Consider the following 19,481-nt stretch of genomic DNA (forward strand, 5'->3'; position numbering starts at 1 on the left):
TTATTGTGAATAACATATTTAACACCAAAGTAATTTAACAAAGTTTCCTGAGATGCATGTGTTCTTATTACAATATACCTGTCAGTGAATCATATTTAAAGATTTTGTGAGAGTTATAACTAAAGCATAGTTTATTAGAAACCTTTTATTAATTAAGTAGCTTATATTGAGAGTGTAAGATGAATACATTGCTATTTATTTTATTCTTTGTTTTGCCCCTGAATTTATAGGGTCTCGAAGTATTTTGTACAGAAGATGATCTGTGTTCTGACATCTACCTAAAGTTCTATGAACCTCAAGACAGAGATAACGTCTATTTTTATATTGCCACGTATTTAGGTTTGTGATAATTCTTGATTGTTTTTATGTAACCAATATAGGAGACATGAGAGAAGATACACGCTTTATCTAAAATCATTTTTCTATAAGTCTGCTAATTCTTGTTAGTAACTGTAACTGACAAAAGAGCTTTTTAAATGCTAATAAATTTAAATGAGTTTTGGTAATAGTTCCAATAGTTCATTTTTAAAAACCTTTGATAAATATTATTTTACTTTTTATACATATTTAATACCCCCATTTACGTTGAATTAGAGTATAAATATTTCATTTGATTACTTTTATGTCTGACATGTCTTACATAAATTTATGAAAACCAAGACTACTTTTCTTAATGTGGGCCAGTGATTTATTTCATGTTTGTAATCATTAGTTGTGATCTTATTATTCACAAAGAAATGCAGGAACTGTTCACTATACCACTTGGGACAAAATTAATATTTATTCACTGTTCCATGAAAGTTATAAACTTTCCCATTCTTAGCAGAAAAGAATACCTAGATAATTTTGGCCTAAAATTATTTTTAGAACCAAATTATTTATATTTGCATAGTTGCCAGATAATTCAAATAGGATGATTTTTAAAATCTAAACATTAGGATTTTATTCTGCCATCTTAAAAATTTTTTTTGCTTTTATGGTGAACATTTTAAATGAAATTATTTATGAGATCAAGAGCAAAATATATCCTCCCTTAGAAGTAAAATTTCTCCTAAAGAGCAATCTTTTATTTTCAGTAAGGAATAGATTGTATTTTATAGTGAGTTTGATTAATTAACAAGTATTACTAATTAATTATTAATTTACTGTTTGTTACCACCAGCCTCCTGACCTTACTATTTTTTGGGAGGGGTTTTGGCCACACCCAGTGATGCTCAGGGGTTACTCCTGGCTATGTGCCAGAAATCACTCCTGGCTTGGGGGACTGACTATATGGGACGCTGTGGGATCAAACTGCAGTCTGTCCTAGACTAGCTTACTGCTCTGCACCACGGTTCTGGCCTCATTACTATTTTTTTTTAATTATAACAAGAAATTCTCAATTTTTGTGTTGAGTCCTAAAATCTCAAGTTGAGAAAATTACCATGGCCTAATAAAAAGCCTCTTTTCCATAGAGTATCCATTCTTCCTAGGTTGATTCCTAAGATTATGCAGACTTTTGGGGTTATTTTGAGAATGGAAAATGCCAGAGGTAGGGACATAAGAGTTTTGATTTATTTGAGTCCTGTTGAGGGTAAACTTGAGTAAAAGTAAACATGAATAAATACTGAGTCAATAAATGAGATAAATTTCTTGATGGAGCCAGTAAAGATTTGAAAAAAGCAGTTAGCTAAACAAATTAGAACAGTTGATTCCTTCATACTATGAAAGGAAAAGTACACATAATCTATGATGCCATTTTCCCAGTGTTATTTCTGGGGGGTTGTGGTCTTTCTGGTTCTTCAGTTTGAGAAACTACATCTTCCTGCCAAATATCTTTGTTATTCAACCCTTCTTTTTTGTTTCTTACTCCTCACATATAAATAAGACTTATAAATACTACTAATAACACTTCTTTTTTCTATAAAAAAAACACTACAAGATAGTTTTGTTTTGATTTCATAAGAAGTAGGTGAAGTAAATGTTCATAAATGGTCATGTTTTCTTTAAGCACATTAAAACTCAAGTACACACGGAAGAATTTTATTATGAATTATTAACTTAAATATGCTACACTATAGGATATATTACCCACACTTCCATGTTTTTATATATGCTATTTTTATATTTGCAATTTATTAATAATATCATATATGTAATAATTTTATCAAACAACTTTTTGGTGAAAACAAATCCCATTTTCTTTTTCTGAGAAAATTGTATTTTCCAGAAATTGCATAGAAGGAGTATATTATTTTTAAAATATTTTATTTAAGCCATTGTGATTTACAAAGTTATTTAAAGTTAGGTTTTAGATAAACAATGTTTCAGGACCAATCCCACCACCAGTATTCGACGCCCTACACCAATATTCCCAGAGTCCATCCCTTGCCACCACCCTGGCCCTCTACCCTCACCATCATAATAGGCACCTTTTGAAATTTGGTTGTTAAAGTTTTGTCTTATAATTTCATTGTTGTTGAACTGGCTTGGATATTTAGTTCTCTCCTTCAATTTTTTAAATTTTTATTAAGAACATTGCGAATTACATACAAGTCCTCCATAGTTGTATTTCAGTTACATATTGAATTAGAGCCATTCCCACCACCAATGTTGACCTCCCTCCACCATAGTTCCCAGCATCACCTCATACTTCTACCTTTAGCCTCCTGGCCTACCAGTGTAACAGATACATTTTGTGTTTAGCTTGTTCAAGTTTGGGTCTCTTGATTTTATTATTCTATTTTATTGTCCTTGACTTTGGCTTGGGTATTTAGTTCTGACCTTTTCTTTTTATCCCCAGCCAATGCACCTGTAGTTCTCCCCTTTCTTAACACCACAATGCACTTGAGACCCTTTGGCCCCTGTTCCCTGTCTTTTCCTATTTGTCTTTCTCCTCTACTTAATTCCTTTCAGAAGGGGGTCTACTTTTAAAGTATCTAGCTTTCACTTGCTAGTGTTTGCCCCATTCCATAGTGAACTGTGGCCTGTCCTCCTCAGAGCACCATGTCGCTGAGCGCACTGCTGAGAGCTACATGCTGCAATGGCAGCGCGGTCACCTCTCCAACCGCCAGTATCTCCTGCACCTCAACAATCTGGCTGACCGAAGTTGCAGTGACCTCTCCCAGTACCCCGTGTTCCCTTGGATCATTAGTGATTATTGCAGTTTGGAATTGGGTAAGTGCATTAAAACTGAGCTTTTATTCTGTTTCATTGATTGTTCTTGTTTCTGTTGTTTCAGGCTTCTGTGGTTCCCTGGGGACCAGTTAGTGCTCAAGACAAAGCCTGGGGGACCTTGCTTATGCCATACATGTGCATAAAACACATCTCCACATCCAAGCTGAGCCCTTAAAGGAGACAGTACATTCCACTGTAGAATCATGACAGAAGATAGGGACAAATTAGAATCCATAGACTTTTTTTATGATAGATAATTTTTTGAGGGGTCATACCTGGCAATGCCCAGGGGCTACTCCTGGCTCTATGCTCAGAAATCGCTCCTGGCAGGCTTGGGGGACCATATGGGATGCCAGGATTCGAACCACCGTCCTTCTGCATGCAAGCCAAATGCCTTACCGCTGTGCTATCTGTCCGGCCCCGATAGATAATTTTTTTTATTTAAGCATCATGGTTACAAACATGTTCATAATTGAGTTTTAGCCATAAAATGCATAGCCCCTTCATCAGTGCAACTTTGCCACCACCATAGTCCCCCTATTTCTTACCTCTCCTCACTCTCTGCCTAGCTTCAAGACAGGCATTGTATTTCTGTATCATTGTCATGGTAGCTGTTAGTGTAGTTATTTCTCTAACTGCACTTACCACTCTTTGTGATAAGCAGAACCCATACACTTATTATTAAACAGTGTCCACTTCTATACCTGGACAACTAAATAGGTTTTGTTTAAATTCTGTGTTTCCAGGGCCAGTCAGGTGGTGCTAGAGGTAAGGTGTCTGCCTTGCAAGCACTAGCCAAGGAAGGACCGTGGTTCAATCCCCCGGCGTCCCATATGGTTCCCCCAAGCTGGGGCAATTTCTGAGTGCTTAGCCAGGAGTAACCCCTGAGCATCAAATGGGTCTGGCCCAAAAAACCAAAGGAAAAAAATTCTTTGTTTCCTATCATCTCAGGTTTTATAATATCTTCCTCCAAAAGTTCCCAACTGCTGACATGCATACATGTCTTGAAGGATACACAGAGAAAATACATCTTTTTTTTAATAAAGTAATTTTAGTTTTGGAGCCACACTTGGATATGACCAGAGGTTACTCCTGCTTGTACACTCAGGGATTACTCATGAAGGTGCTCAGGGGACCATATGGGATGCCTGAGATCAAAATCAAGAGCAAACATTCTACCCACTGTACTAGCTCTCCAGCCCCAGTGTGTCTTATTTTAATCTGGTTATTGGTGGTGAGAACAGTGGAAACTGCAGAGCGAGCCACAACAGAGAGGGGTTCTAACACCCTTCTGCTTGGTCACACTGGCTTTGACAGGGTTGGGTCAGAGGAGATGAGGAATCCTCAAAGTCTGGACCTGTCAGTCCCTGCCAGCCTTAAAGGCAGCATTGAGGTTGTACTCCAGCCTCACTGTCCCACACAGCTTACAAGATTCTCCCTGTGCCTGAGTTGAGAGTAACTATAGTTACATATATACATATGTTTTATGTTACATATAGTTACAGATTCTATTTTTTTGTTTTTGTTTTTGGGTCACATCCGGTGACACTCTCCTGGCTGTGCATTCAGAAATCACTTCTAGCTTGGGGGGCCATATGGGATGCCAAGAATCTAATCAATGTCCATCCTGGGTCAGCCATGTGCAAGGCAAACAAATGCCTTACTACCGCACTATTACTCCAGTCCCTTATTATTATTTTTGACAGATTCTATTTTATTCAGGAAAAGAACAAATATCATTCTGGATTATGTCATCAAGAGCCATTTTAGCTCCATGGTATATATACTTACCTTTTACATTATTTTAACAAAAAATATGATCAGACTGCAATCTCATTTTAAAACTATCTACTTTCCACTAAATTTTTAACAGTTCACTAATTTCACTTGAATTCGAGATAAATTTTCTAGGAATATAATGATTGGGAATCTATAATGTTATTTAGAGTCCCATTCTTAAATTACACTTTGGTTACTATTCACTGTAAATCAAAATTATAAAGAAAAATTCTGGTAGGTAAATTCCCAGTATTGTTTTCACTTAGAATATCTATCTATATTTAATATCAGTAAGTTTTTTTTTTAAATACCAGTATTTAGTGCATTTTCAAATTAGGTATATTACTCATTGGTGTCTAAAAGTCTAAAGTTCTAACATGAATCCTTTGGGGAGGATAATCTTGCTTGTTTCCTTTATTAATATTCTCTTTTTCTTTCCTTCTTTTTTTTTTAACATAGATTTGTCTAATCCAGAAACTTTCCGGGACCTTAGTAAGCCAGTTGGAGCCCTTAATAAGGAGCGGCTGGAGAGACTCCTGGTATGCAGATATCTTGGTTTATAAGCAACTCAGACACACGACCAGTATAGAAAATAGCTTAAGCTCACTTGTCAGAGACTTGGAGGAAGTAGCCCAAGAGAGAACAAAGATTCTACATCATGGCTGATTTCTCTGCCTCTCTACCTTCTCCTACAAATTTAGGTTTTGTTTTTTTTGTTTGTTTGTTTGTTGTTGTTTTGCTTGTTTGGCTTTTCTGGTTTTGTTTTATACTCAGTGTTGCTGAAGTATTAGTCCAGGCTCATTCTCAGGAGTCATTCCTGGTGGTACTGTGGGGGCTAGGGAGAATCTCACCAGGCCTCCAACATTTTTAGGGGGAGTTTTTTGGGGGCTTGACACCTGGTGGTGCTCAGGGGTTACTCCTGGCTCTGTACTCAGAAATTGCTCCTTGCAGGCTTGGGGATCATAAGGGATGCTGTGGATCAAACTGGGGTCAGTCTTGGGTTGGCTGCACACAAGGCAAATGCCATACCAATGTGCTATCACTCTGGCCCCGGGCCTCCCACATTTAAAGCTTTCAGATGAGCTTTGTCTTTGCTCTGAATCTGGCATTCTGCATGCAGTTCAGGAAGTGGAAAGCTCACCCGATTACAGATTTACTGATTTTTTTTTCCCTGAAAGTGCTCTTTGTTCAGTTGCAAGAGAAACATAAAAATCTCTTCTACTAATGCCTGTTGAATGGAGCCAAGAAAACCCATCACAGGAATGTGATGTTCATTTACAGTTTTCCATTTACTGTCTCCCTTTCCTTCCTTTTCTAGATGTGTGTGAAAGACAGAGAGATTAGGGATATCCTTCCATTGCTATAATTCCTTTCAGGCTGTCTTCTTGCCTCCATTCTAAATTTCACTGCTGACACTTAACAGTGTTGTTCTTTTCCATATATTGTAGACTCGCTACCAGGAAATGCCACAGCCAAAGTTCATGTATGGCAGTCACTACTCTTCCCCTGGTTATGTGCTGTTTTATCTTGTTAGAATTGGTAAGAGTCATTTTTGGGGTGGGGGGCATGGGAATGGGATGGGGAATGCAACCAATGCTTGCAGCTACTCTAGGCTCTGTGCTCAGAGGTTGCACCCAGCAGCGCTTGGGGTATTATATATGCAGTACCAGGGATGGGACTGGGTAAGTCACATGCACTGGGTTAAGTCATAACCCTTGGACTTCCTCTCTGGTCCAGAACTGGTAAGATTCATCATGGTTATTCCCAACTAAATGTCATTTCATGTCGATTTTTAAGTGATTCAAGACTTTTCTTCCACCCCCCTCTAGCACCAGAATATATGCTATGCCTACAAAATGGAAGATTTGATAATGCAGATCGAATGTTCAACAGGTTGGACATCAATGCCTTACATTTTTAAACTTTCTAATGACATGTTTATAATATATATGTTATATGTATTTCATTTCAAAACTATGATTAGCAGTTTTAAGATTTAAAAAGATCCCTGATAGTTAAATTTATCTATTCTTTACTAGCTTTTTCTGTTCATATCCCTCTATGTATTTAAGTAAAAGTTTATACTAGGCATTTTGTAGACTTATATTAATAAGATCTTGAGGATTTTTTATTATTAGATGTTTTTCAATACACTGATTTTTTTTTTGTGACCCCAATCTTGGGTAAGGGGCTTCCTTTGATGCTCTGAAACCACAAATCACAAATTTCTTATGCCATTTGCAATGATTGGTTTGATTCATATAAAGGGTATATTGTTCATATATTTTTGGGAACTATCAGACCACTAGTATCCTCCTTTTTTTTTTTTTTTTTTTTCTTGTATGGATTGGTACTTTGTTCAGGACATGGTTGGGAGATTCAAGTCTAGATAGGGAGGTAACTGCTAGGTCAGCTAACTCTACCTTAACACAATGCTTCATTCTGAAGAGGAAAAGTTTCAGGACATGGGGTGTGATTGTGTGTGTGTGTGTGTGTGTTAGTGTGTGTGTGTTAGTGTGTGTGTGTGTGTGTGTGTGTGTGTGTGTGTGTGTGTGTGTGTGTGAGACTGAGAGGTCAGCCAGTGTGTATAGAATGGCTGATGTCTTAAGATAGAGGAACTTATGCCAAGTCTTCCTTCAGGGTGGCCTTACACAAAAAGCTCAGGTTTGCATGTCAAAGGAATATAATACACTGATTTTTTTAAATTTTGTATCACATCTTAAGCTATTTTAAATTAAATTGTTTACCTTTTTCTCCTCTTTACCCTTCAGTTTGTTTATTTTTCTTTTTTGGGTGGGAAAGGGGCCACACCTGGCTCTGTGCTCAGAAATCACTCCTGGCAGGCTCAGGGGACCATATGGGATGCCGGGAATCAAAACAGAGTCCATCTGGGATTGGCCACGTACAAGGCAAACGCCCTACTGCTGTCTATCACTCCAACCCCTCAAATTGTTTCTAACACTTTTTTTTGGTTTTGGGGCCATACCCAATGATGCTAAGGGGTTTGGCTCTGCGCTCAGAAATCACTTCTAGCAGGATCAGGGCACCATATGGGATGCCGGGGATCGAACCTGGTCTGTCCCTGGTCGGCTGTGTGCAAGACAAATAAATGCCCTACTGCTGTGCTATCTCTCTCACCCTGTTTTTAACATTTTGTCATTCTAAATAATTATATGAATCAAATACAATTCTCTGGGAAAATTTAAATAACCTCTATTTATTTTTAAATATTAAGTAATTTTGAAAATATAAGAATGTAAACAAAGTTCACAGGCATCTCACCAATAATATTAATTATTCATCCCTTAAGTGTTTGTGTCTCAAATAATTTTCCAATATTTTCACATGTTTATTTATAATTCCTCTTTTAACTGAGCTATTGGAATGGTTGTGTTAACTTTTCCACCTGCCTCTGTTGACCCTTTGGTGAGGATCTGCCAGGTGAGACACCTAGAGGTTTGGAGATAGTCACTGGGGGAGATCCCAACTAGGCACATGTCTTATCTCCATTCTCACTCTCTATGTGACCCCAGAAAAAAATATTGTTTTTGGTTTTTGGGTAATATCAGGCAACGCTAGGGAGTTACTCCTGGCTCTGCATTGAGAAATCACCCCTGGCAGGCTCGGGGGACCATATGGAATGCCAGGATTCGAACCACCATCCTGCTGCATGCAAGGCAAACACCCTACCTTCATGCTATCTCTCCGGCCCCAGAAAAAAAATTTTGTTAATTTTTGGGCCACACTAGGTGGCACTCAGGGTTACTCACACTCTGTGCTCAAAAATTGTTCCTGACTGGCTCGGGGACCATATGGGATGCCAGGGATTGAACCCAGGTTCGTCCTGGGTCAGCAGCGTGCAAAGCAAATGCCCTACTGCTGTTCTATTGCTCCAGTCCCCAGAACATTTTTTTTTCTGCTGTAAAGGGAGATACGTTTTTGGCTGCTGAGAATTCAGAGTGAACAAGAAAAGTGAGTTAATATAAATAAATCTAGAACAAAACTCAGGTGCTTAAAAAGTGCTGTTACTTCTAAGTCCACACTTTACATAGAACATTCATTGAATCTTTCTTATATTTAGTATTGCAGAAACTTGGAAAAACTGCTTGGATGGTGCAACAGATTTTAAGGAGGTAAGCAGTTAATAAAGCTAATGATTCACAGGGCTTCTGTTTATTTTTTTTTTTTTTTTACTGCTTTATCTAACAAAGTTTATTGCTGCTTAAAAAAAGTTCTTTTTGAACTTTCAGTTGATTCCAGAATTCTATGGGGATGACATCAGCTTTTTAGTCAATAGTCTGAAGTTGGACCTGGGAAAGAGACAGGGAGGACAGATGGTTGATGATGTGGTACTTCCGCCTTGGGCAAAGAGTAAGTATTGGAGAGATTGAATTAGAGAATTCTTTTTTTTTTAACATATCAATGCAGTTTCTTTTTATTTTGGGTGGTTTGTTTTGGGCTACCCCCAGTTGTATACAGGATTTACTCTTGACTTTGTGCTCAGGGATCACTTCTGCTGGGTTCAGAAAACCATATGGGGTACCAGGATCAAATCTAGGGCAGTTATATTCAAGACAAGCACTCTACCCACTGTATTATTATCACTCTGGCTTCCCCCCCAATATAGCTTCATTAGCAATCAGTTCATTACCTGAATTTAAAATACAAAACAATTTAATTCTCAATCTAAATAAGACAGGATCAGTTCTATTTCAAATACAAAGCACGGAAATTTAGTTATGTGTTTAAGAAACCTAATTTTGTGCAAATAATGCTCATCCTTACTTCCCCTCCCACCACCACCCAAAGTTTCTGTTTCATTTGATGCCAGGAAGAACCTTAATAGAATATAGGTACCTTTTGTCTATCCTGGAAGTTTTATCTCTATGGATAGATTAAAAAGGGGGGGGGGGAATGAACTGGAGAAAGTCTACAATATTTTGATCAAGTCTGGTGTGATAGGTCCCCAGGACTTTCTCCAGAAGAGCAAAGATGCTTTGGAAAGTGCCTATGTGTCAGAACACCTTCATGAGTGGATCGATCTAATATTTGGCTACAAGCAAAAGGGGAGTGATGCTGTTGGCGCCCGCAACGGTATGTGCTACTTACTGAAATTTTGTTTCATGGTTGATGAAAACAAATGCAAAGGAAGAAAGCTCAGGCCAGACCAATCAAGTGCAGTCCCTCAGCAGAAGGAGCTTGCATCAGCAAACAGTATCCATGGGATCAGCAACCCGGGATTCAATCCTGGGTAACCAGGAGGAAGTGGTTTTGCCTAAGGATCATCAACTTCAGAGCCTAGGAGATGGGACTTCTACAGAACTTATTTGCAGGAGGCCCAGAATTTCCTCTCCCCTTCCTCCACCATTCCCTCCTGCTCCTCATTCTCCAAGCACTAAGCTAGGAGTGGCCCTTCTCTGAGCATCATTGGGTATGGTGAAAAAAAAGAATCATCAAAACCAAATTCATAACAATTCTTTTCCTAAAAAAAATATCTTACTTTAATTTGACTTCTTTTCTTAGTTCTGTGAGTTTATTTCCATCTTAGTCAAGAGCTAGGACAGTGATTCTCAATTCCTATGAAGAACCCAAGCTTCATTTTAATAATGCAGAAAGAATTTTGCTCAATTCAATTCAATTCAACTTCATTTAATTGTCCAGAAAGAATAGTACCAGCTACATTGCACCCCCCTTCAGTGTCAGCTCCTACCTGAGTCCTGGTGCCTCAGCTCAGCCCATAGGAAGGGAAAAATAGGCCTGGTGTCTCAGCATAGAATAGTTCTTGCTTCCCCATGGGAGAATAATGCTGACTGGAGTCCACAGATCACAGCTCTGCTCTCCTACCAGTGAGCTCTCAGCAGAAGATAACAGTTCAACTGATAGTTTCTGTAATTGGGTGTTAATCTCTTTATGACAGGAAATCAGTTTATGTGAATAAAAGTGCAACATTTTTACTGATTTGTTTAAGCTCTGAAAAGTGGGTTTTATAACTGAACAGCACATCTTTCAATACTGTTTTATTTCTCTGTTTTCAGTATTTCATCCACTGACCTATGAAGGAGGTGTAGACTTGAACAGGTACTTTTGGGTATTTAAGGGGTTTTCACCTAAGCCTCTGGTCCCTAGCTAGGAATAGTCTTCAGGTATAAAACCACTGACTGAGATAATGTATACTCTCATTTGATACTATTACAGGATGAAAGTTTTATAAGTAATTTTTTCCCTTCACATTCTGTTGCTTCAAGAATTATCTCAATTAGCAGTTATCTCAGTTATCTATGATGAGGTTGAGAGTAACAGTTATTATTTGAGGGTTGATCTCTGTGTCTTTTGAAATCTATATATTCAAGGATCTAGAAGCGTTTCATTTTGGAACATTGTTTTCTGTTCTACAGCATCGAGGACCCGGATGAGAAAGTGGCCATGCTTACCCAAATCTTAGAATTTGGGCAGACACCAAAACAATTGTTTGCTACCCCACATCCTCGGAGGATCACGCCAAAGTTTAAAAGTGTATGCCAGACTTCCAGTTACAATTCTTCCATACCCGATTCTCCAGGTAAATCCAGCAAATGTGAGCTTTTTAGTTTCTCTTTAATGATTAAAGATGCTGAAGAAGAGTAATATGAACTAATGTGTTAAGAGATGATTATATTTTACCCTCTTCTAATTGTTCTTTGGGGTAGAAGAAACGACATATTTGTAATGGTTGATTTTAATTGTAAAAGAAATTTAAAACCACTTAATTTCTATTAATTTATTATGAGACCAGGTAATATTTTTTGTTAAGGTTCTCATTCTTTTCGATTGGTTTTCTGAGCTCTGCCCATTCTTTCCTACACTCAAACTGACTTCCTCCATCCTTACATACAAATATGGAGCTCAAAGTGAACTGGTGTCTTGGTTTGATTCTATTTTTTCTTCTACATTATTTGACATTTACAGAGACTCATTTTTCTGCCAAGCATATGCTGGAGGCTAACAATGAATTTGACCTAGTTCACACATCAAGTATTTGGGAAGGGAGGAAAGAACCTTTTTCTTTATTCAGTTATCCGGGTTTAACATATTTAATATATGTAAAATCATGTAATTTATAATGTGTAAGATATGTAAATTACATTTTTACAATTTTATGCACTCCTAGGAATTTGGCACTGTCTGAACTCTTAGCAGCCAAATCCTTGATTTCTTTTTATCTTCAGTTTTGTAGTCCCTGTTCTGGGCACATTCTAGAGTCTTAGGCACACATGGCTGAGCACTCTCTCAAGTGTGGGGAAAAAATTCACTCAAATCAATGACCCCAGGCAAGCTGGAAGTACATTTCTAAGAGATACAGAACTAAATCATAAAGACCATAGGATCATCTTGTGATGCCACTTAACTCTTTGTTCTGATTAATCATCACTCTTCCACTCAGTCTTGTGATTGTTTTAAAAAGGTCATTGTTCCAGTCATTACTAAGAAGTGATGACTTAACTAATCTTGTCTAGAAGCACTTGGAGGAAGTTATTTTGTCTCTGTTTTCTCCCCTTTGAACCCAAAACAAAACTGTGGCCCTCTTAGGCAATTGCCAAGTGTTTGCGAAGATTACTGATAAGGAAATAGCTAACCAGTCTTTAGGAGCCAAGATAAAACTTGGCAAACATTGATAAAAGTATGTAAAAACTCGAGTTGTCATAGATACTTTTTAAAACTAAGCTTTATGATTTTTATTTTATTTACCTTGTATAACTTAATTGTTTTCCATTGATGGCCATAGGACTTTGTAACAAGTATGTGTCAAAGCAGTTATATTTTTGATAGGGCTTTGTTGCTTATTTTTAAGTGAGAAAGACCATGTCCCTGATGCTTGCCAGTAATGCAGTTAATTAAGCAGCAATTTGGTATAGTCTCTCCAGGTGAAGAGTCTTTTGAAGACCTGACTGAGGAGAGCAAGACCCTGGCCTGGAATAACATGACCAAACTGCAGTTACATGAGCACTACAAAATCCACAAAGAGTAAGAACATCTTTGTGCTGTTCTATAAAATAAATTGGACTGGAATTTTGTTGAAGCTGAGGAAGGAGGGTCTATTTCAGTGTCTTTTAGTGTGGCAAGAAAAAGCCCACACACAAAGTAGATTTGTCTTGGGTCACCTTGTTGTCATCATAGAAACTAAGGTTTATGTTTATAGGGAGTAGATAGCTTTGTGCCTCTCAAACCAGCCACTCTGTTCTTTAATGGAATGAGGCCATGGAAGAAACATGCCATATCTTCCCTTGTGTTGAGTTGACTTGATACCTTATATAGAAAAAACTGTTTGTTTGAGGTGGGAGCAGTTTAGGTCACACCCAACAATGCTCTAGGGTAACTCTTGATTCTGATCCCAACTATCATTCCTGGGTGGTTCTCAGGGGATTGTATTCTGTGCTGTGAATCCATCTAGGCTCAGCCACATGCAAGGCAAGTACCTTACTATATACTCTCAATCCCACCCCCAAGATAAAATATCTTTTAAATAAAGGATAGTAGAGAACACTGAGAAATTCAAATAATTTTTAAAAGAACATCTAAATATTCAAGAAATTGTGCTTGCTATTGGACCAAGAGGGTTTCTGAATGTTGCCCCTTCTACCATCAAGAAAAGTCCTGTACTTTAGTAGACCTGTTGTGAGAACACTGACCTTGCGTGGTCTATACTGTTACCAATAAGGACCTCAAAGAGTGGGGACAAGACCTACTGTTCTGGTCCAGGGCCTTCAAGCCCCTCATCTAACATCTTGATAGCATCAATGCTGCTACAAGTTAATGGATGAGTTGAACATGTTATTGTGTTATGTAAGTTTGAGGCTCCAAGTCAAAACATAGCCTCCTGAAAATAAATTAGTAGCTCTCACTTATTTGAGATACTGATGTCTTTTCTTTGCTTACTTTACCTAAAAGGAATTTAGAAAGGGGTCTTGTAAACCAGTCCTATGAACTCTTTAAGAGGACATAATATTACCAGACAGGACAGTGTTGTCTCTAAACAAATGATAGGTAGATCCTACTCAGTAAAAAAGCAAGTGAAATGTTTGTAAAAAAAAAAATTCTTAGTTGTCCTGAAGATTGTCAAACAGGCAGGACTGATGGAAAATCATTACTAGTTTTCCAATTATAGTTTTTTAGTGTGTTAAACTTAATACAACAACTATGGAAGCTAAGCTTGGGACTGTTTGCAAGTGACAGGTATGTTTACAAGCGACCCAGTATCATATGAGAAGTTGGGAAGTGATAATTTGGTGTAATGTAGGCATATACTGAAATAGAGCTCCCAATAAACAGAACAGCCATAGAGGGTTGACCACATGCTTTGCAGGCAGGATACCTGGGTTTTCCCCTTCCCTGTACCACATGATCCCTTCTCATATGGTTATTGAGCTAGGAGTAACCCCTGAGCACAGAACCTAGAGTAGTACCCAAGCACCGCTAGAGCTTAAAAAACAAATAAAAAATTAAATTAAATTAAAACAGCATAAAAACTAAAGGTGGTAGGAATATTGCACTGGTGAAGGGGGCTGTTCTTTTTATGATTGAAACCCAACTACAATCATGTTTGTAATAACAGCGTTTAAATAAAGATATTATTAAAAAATAAATAAAATTTCTTGATTTGAAACAAATGAATGTACTAGTACATGGTTGACAGTAATTTGTGAAACTTTGTTTTTTTAAACAGCGCAGTCACTGGAATAGCTGTCTCTTGCAATGGATCTTCAGTCTTCACGACTTCACAAGGTACATTTTTCTACCTGAAAGTGGTTCCGTCAGAACCAAGAAGTGTCAACATTTTATGATTTTCCATCCAGGGACTGTTTTGTGTACATGTTGCCTGCATGTCCAATAGAAGTAGAGCAATTTGTGGCATGTTACACAAATTTTAGTGCAGCTGAACCAAAGACAATATTAAATGTTTTTCTGTTCCTGATGAGGTTTCCTAAACCAGGTGGGATTCCTCAGAAAGATGTTCTTCCCACATCATCGCTTAGGATAGGACTCTTTGCCAACTATTCACTGGGGCACTTAGGCAGTCCTAGTTGTGGCTAGTTGGGACACCAGAGTGCATGATGCTAATGGGAGTGTGGAAAGATAGATTTGCTGCTGCATGTTTTAGTTTCTTTCAGGGTATTATTACAGACTTTGGCTCAATATCTAATTTCATATATTATTAATGTGCTCTTTTATACATTTTAAAATTATGTAAAGTCCTTGCATTACTTTGTTGATGTGGCTTACAAGTCTATTTCTTTTTCTTTTTTTGACTTAAACAAAAATCCTTACATTTAATGTTTTTTTTATAATATCTTTATTTAAGCACCATGATTGCAAACATGTTTGTAGTTGGGTTTCAGTTATTAAAAAACCAACCCCTTTCACCAGTGCAACCTTTCCAACACCAATGCCCCCCATTTCCCTCCTCCCTGCAACCCTTGCCTGTCTTCAAGACAGGCATTCTATTTCTCTCACTCATTACCATTGTCATGATAGTTGTCAGTGTAGTTATTTCTCTAATTGCACTCACCACTCTTTGTGGTGAGCTTCATATCATCCTTCTAGACCTCCTCTCTGTTATCTCTGGGCATTAATAGAATACTTCTTTTATTCTTCTTAAAACAAGTCTGTTTCAATGACAATCAATTTTGAACTGAAAGCAAGACTGAGACAAGAAAATTTGTTGTTGTCAATATAGTTGCTTTTCCTAGTCTTCTTGGCTTTCTAGAAGCTGTGATAGTATCGAGGGAGATATCAGAGTTTGTCCTGTACAGGTTTTGAGGCAGCTGGTTTTTATAAAATTAGTAGCTGTCCACAGGCCACCTGTTATTATATGCCATCAAGTGTTAGTGGGAACATGTTCATGCCTGGTGTGTCTTTGTTGTGTGATGTAAGAAGAATTATACAGTAGAAGAAGGCTTATGAAAAATAGGTTTATTAACTTGTACAAGCTCAGGAGAATACAAATACCTGAATAAAAAGAGCTGGTCTAGTCTGGGAAAGCTTCTTAAAATAGTGCTTCTGGATAGGGCCCAGACTGTCATTGATCTCAGTTAAAAGTTTTGTCCTTATCAGGTTAAGTGGAGTAGTACAATCCATTAGGATCCAAAAGCTTTTGTTTTCTCTGGCTTCTGGCCTTGGAGGTGAAGGAACAACAGGGCCAGGCTTCAGAAGTCTTTTATTCAAATTTCCTTTTGGCTAAGGCAATCCTGAAGTGAAAGTTACTCTGTCATCTGACGCAGCAGAAGACATGGAACTACATATAGGGGCAGTAATAGAAAGCAGTAGCATAGTAATGGAAAGCAATCGTTTTTCATCCTTTAAGTTAAGAAATGGTTCTCACCCAGCTACAATCTGTCATCACAGCTTACCCCCTGAAGCATGTCTTCCTTTCTCTTTCACTCCGATTTCATAAAACAGTTGCCCACAGAGTATAGAAAATGACCCAACTATGAAACTAAAGGAAGCAAAATAGGCAGCACCCTTTGAGGGTCACTGAGATCAGAGGTTCTAAAAGAAGGAAACAACACACTTTTTGGCCAGAATTCCTACCGGCTGAGCTTGCCAACATTCTTAACCCTAAGACATAATACATTCTTTTTAAATAAAGCCTGTGTTCTTTGCTGTAGTTTTCAGACATGACTTGTTAAATCCTTCACTTCCTTGTACTTGTATGACCTAATACAGTCCTAAGTTTCTGGAGCATTAAGCCTTTTAGGCTTGTTAAGCATATCACTGATTTTTGTAAATTTTCCTCAAAAAAGAAGAGCTCTTTTTGTATTTTGTTTTTTAATGCGCAGTTGAATTTCAATCAGTGATAAGACCAAAAAAAAAAAAAAAAAAAAAAACACCCAACCAAAAAAAAAAAAACCCACACAGAAATTCTTTCTGAAATTTTGTTCTGTAATTTTAGTTCATTTTCCTACTTTTTTAAACTTAAAAGCTTCTGTTTTTTTTCTTTTTAGTTTTAGATATAATTCATAGTTCTGACTTATACACATTCTTATCATCACCTCAACTACTTTTCCTCCAGTATGCAATTCTATTTTAGTGAGATGGGCACCCTACCTGATAGTCTCTTTTTATTATCAGGAGGTAATCTGGTTTTGAGAAAAACTTCTTTGTATATGCTAGGCTAGCTTATGGTTTTCTGTAGAGTATCCCAAACTAGTAAATTTATATAGACTTTGTAGTGAGTGCTCAGAATTGCATGAGAGAACAGACATGATTTAGAATAAAAAGCAAGGTTGGGAAGAATATCTCAGCTAATTACCTTAGGGAAAAGTACAGAATGAAACTGTATTCATTCCTCTGGTCTTGTTTTAGACTAATTAATGTTGAAAAATATTTAGTATCCTACTTATAATGACCCAGGATTTCTATGTTGATATTACAAAATTTAATAGAAATATGAGCTTTTGCTTTGCAGAGTAAAGTCCTATTTTGACCTTTATTCTATATTCTTCAAGAAGCTTTCTTTTGAAAGAAAATCTTTGGTTTAAATGTAAAAGAGCTGTGATAATCCCCACCCATCTTTCTCCACCCAGTTTAGAGTTCAGCTTCTTCCAGTAAATAGACAGTCTATAATAACTGTGTGATTGGCCTGGCATTCTTTTAATATTTTATGAATTCTTAGCTCAGTGATTGAATTTTATCCTGCCTAGCATGCATTCTATCTCAGTCCCCTGATGTATAAATGCAATCTTTGATCACCCAAGCAGTTGGAATTGCCTGGAGCCTACCAAAAAAAAATGTTGTCTCTTTCTAATTTACTCCAAATGAAATTTTCTCCCCTCTTCTTCAGAGGAAAATACACCAAAAAGTCTATGTTAAAAGACTTTTAAAAGAAGCTGTTTTCTACAGCTTTGAGGCTTTCTGAGGTTCTCTAGAGCAACCCTTAAGCCTGTAAATGAAGTTCTTTTTTAAATCCAAAATGTAAAAATGGCTTGCTTTATTTAACAAGGTGGATTGAAATGCCAGTGGTAAACCATATCCATAGTGGGTTTTAGATTAATCTCCTTGTCACAGCATCTTAGCTGGTGTAAGCAGTAAGAGGAGGTGCCATTTTTTTGTCTTCTCTAAGGGTCACAAAGTCTTCATATCTGTTTTCTTATTATTAGATTCCACCTTGAAGATGTTTTCTAAGGAATCCAAAACGCTACAGAGAAGTATATCATTTTCAAATATGGTAAGTTCATTTGAATTTAAAATTTTAAATGTAAAAAATAAATAGCATTATGATCAGTTATATCAACTATGTGATGCATTTTCTTTAACTAAAAAATTAAAATAAATAAATAATCTGTGTTGTGAGAGAAATTCATGTAGCATTTCACTTTACACACATACTTATAATGACATTTTATTTTCCCCCGAAGAATTGAAATTATTCCACTGGTGTTTCTGCCAACTCCTTTAATTAGACTAATTATAAATTAAATATACCTCTTTTTTTAAAATTAGGTTCCCCTTTCTCATAATAGTGTCATTTCATCTGTAATCTCAGAAACTTAAAGAGCAGCCTGGGATATGGCTCAGAGAACTGCAATTTGTGCTTGGCAATTGGGCACCAATCCCCAGCACAATATTGCTTCCTGAGTAGTATAGGGGCTACCCACCACTCACTGCCCTGATATAGCACTAAAGGATTCAGAGAGCAACCTGTGAATTCTCCTTAATAAATTATTCCTGTTTTGGAATTGCTAAAACTTAAATATGTGACTTAAATCACTTACCATATTTCTGAACTGTCAGGATGAATGCCTAGTGCACTAAACCAGTTCTTTGGGGTGGGGGACTCATGTTGTTACTTCCATAGATAATATGTTGAAATTTCATAAAGAATATTGTAAGTTTTCCATACCCAAAGAAGACTACAACCTATATTCCAAAGCAGGAGCTTGCATTTTGATGAGTTCCCCAGATCACCCTTCCCCATGATGCTCTAGAGCTAATACAATCTCCTCCAGTTTAAGGCAAGCAAATCCTTGAAAATCTTCAGGCCACATTCTAGGACAATTGATCCTACCTTTGGGAGCAATCAGCAGCTGGATTTAGGTAGCATAGAAAACCTGGGGGGTGGGGCAGAATGATATCAAGAAGCTAAGGCTCTTGTCTAGTAGGCTGCAACCCTAGTTCAAATCTTAGCATCAGCCTTTGAGCCTTGCTGGTGGTCCATAACCAACCAAACTAATCAACTTGAGTAAATGTGAGTACAGTCAACACCAACAGAATTTGAACATTCATTTTTTTATGAACTTTATAATAAAATCTTGTGGTATTATTTAGTATTGTATATTAATCATGTTGAATCATTTGCATTTCAGGCTTTATCATCTTGTTTACTTTTACCAGGCGATGCCATTGTTGTAACTTCTTCGTGGGATAATAATGTGTATGTATCTCAGGTCATGCTTTTGAAAATTTGGTGTCATGGTTAGCTAGGGGTCAGGGGTCAGTTGTGGTAAGTCCCCCTGGTCACCTGGTTTAGGCTCTTGACTTTTCTTTCCAGAAAAGAAGTTTCCAGAGAAGAC

At 37.3% G+C, this 19,481-nt stretch overlaps 1 protein-coding gene across 2 annotated transcripts in view; it reads left to right on the plus strand.

The window, feature by feature from the left end:
- Nucleotides 1–19,481, plus strand: part of NSMAF (neutral sphingomyelinase activation associated factor) — a 1,015,053-nt gene that overhangs the window by 35,432 nt on the left and 960,140 nt on the right. The window contains exons 12-25 of one of the 2 annotated variants that reach the window (XM_049781950.1): nucleotides 231–339; nucleotides 2,980–3,156; nucleotides 5,395–5,474; nucleotides 6,384–6,474; nucleotides 6,765–6,828; nucleotides 9,017–9,068; nucleotides 9,186–9,306; nucleotides 9,898–10,029; nucleotides 10,971–11,013; nucleotides 11,331–11,494; nucleotides 12,795–12,936; nucleotides 14,636–14,694; nucleotides 18,069–18,136; nucleotides 19,275–19,342. In XM_049781950.1, coding sequence (XP_049637907.1) covers nucleotides 231–339; nucleotides 2,980–3,156; nucleotides 5,395–5,474; nucleotides 6,384–6,474; nucleotides 6,765–6,828; nucleotides 9,017–9,068; nucleotides 9,186–9,306; nucleotides 9,898–10,029; nucleotides 10,971–11,013; nucleotides 11,331–11,494; nucleotides 12,795–12,936; nucleotides 14,636–14,694; nucleotides 18,069–18,136; nucleotides 19,275–19,342 — 1,370 coding nt within the window. The remainder of the gene's footprint in view (nucleotides 1–230; nucleotides 340–2,979; nucleotides 3,157–5,394; nucleotides 5,475–6,383; nucleotides 6,475–6,764; nucleotides 6,829–9,016; nucleotides 9,069–9,185; nucleotides 9,307–9,897; nucleotides 10,030–10,970; nucleotides 11,014–11,330; nucleotides 11,495–12,794; nucleotides 12,937–14,635; nucleotides 14,695–18,068; nucleotides 18,137–19,274; nucleotides 19,343–19,481) is intronic. The other variant, XM_049781951.1, reaches the window with a different exon arrangement.

This window comes from Suncus etruscus, chromosome 10 (assembly GCF_024139225.1).
Source record: "Suncus etruscus isolate mSunEtr1 chromosome 10, mSunEtr1.pri.cur, whole genome shotgun sequence".
Classification (NCBI taxonomy): Eukaryota; Metazoa; Chordata; class Mammalia; order Eulipotyphla; family Soricidae; genus Suncus; species Suncus etruscus.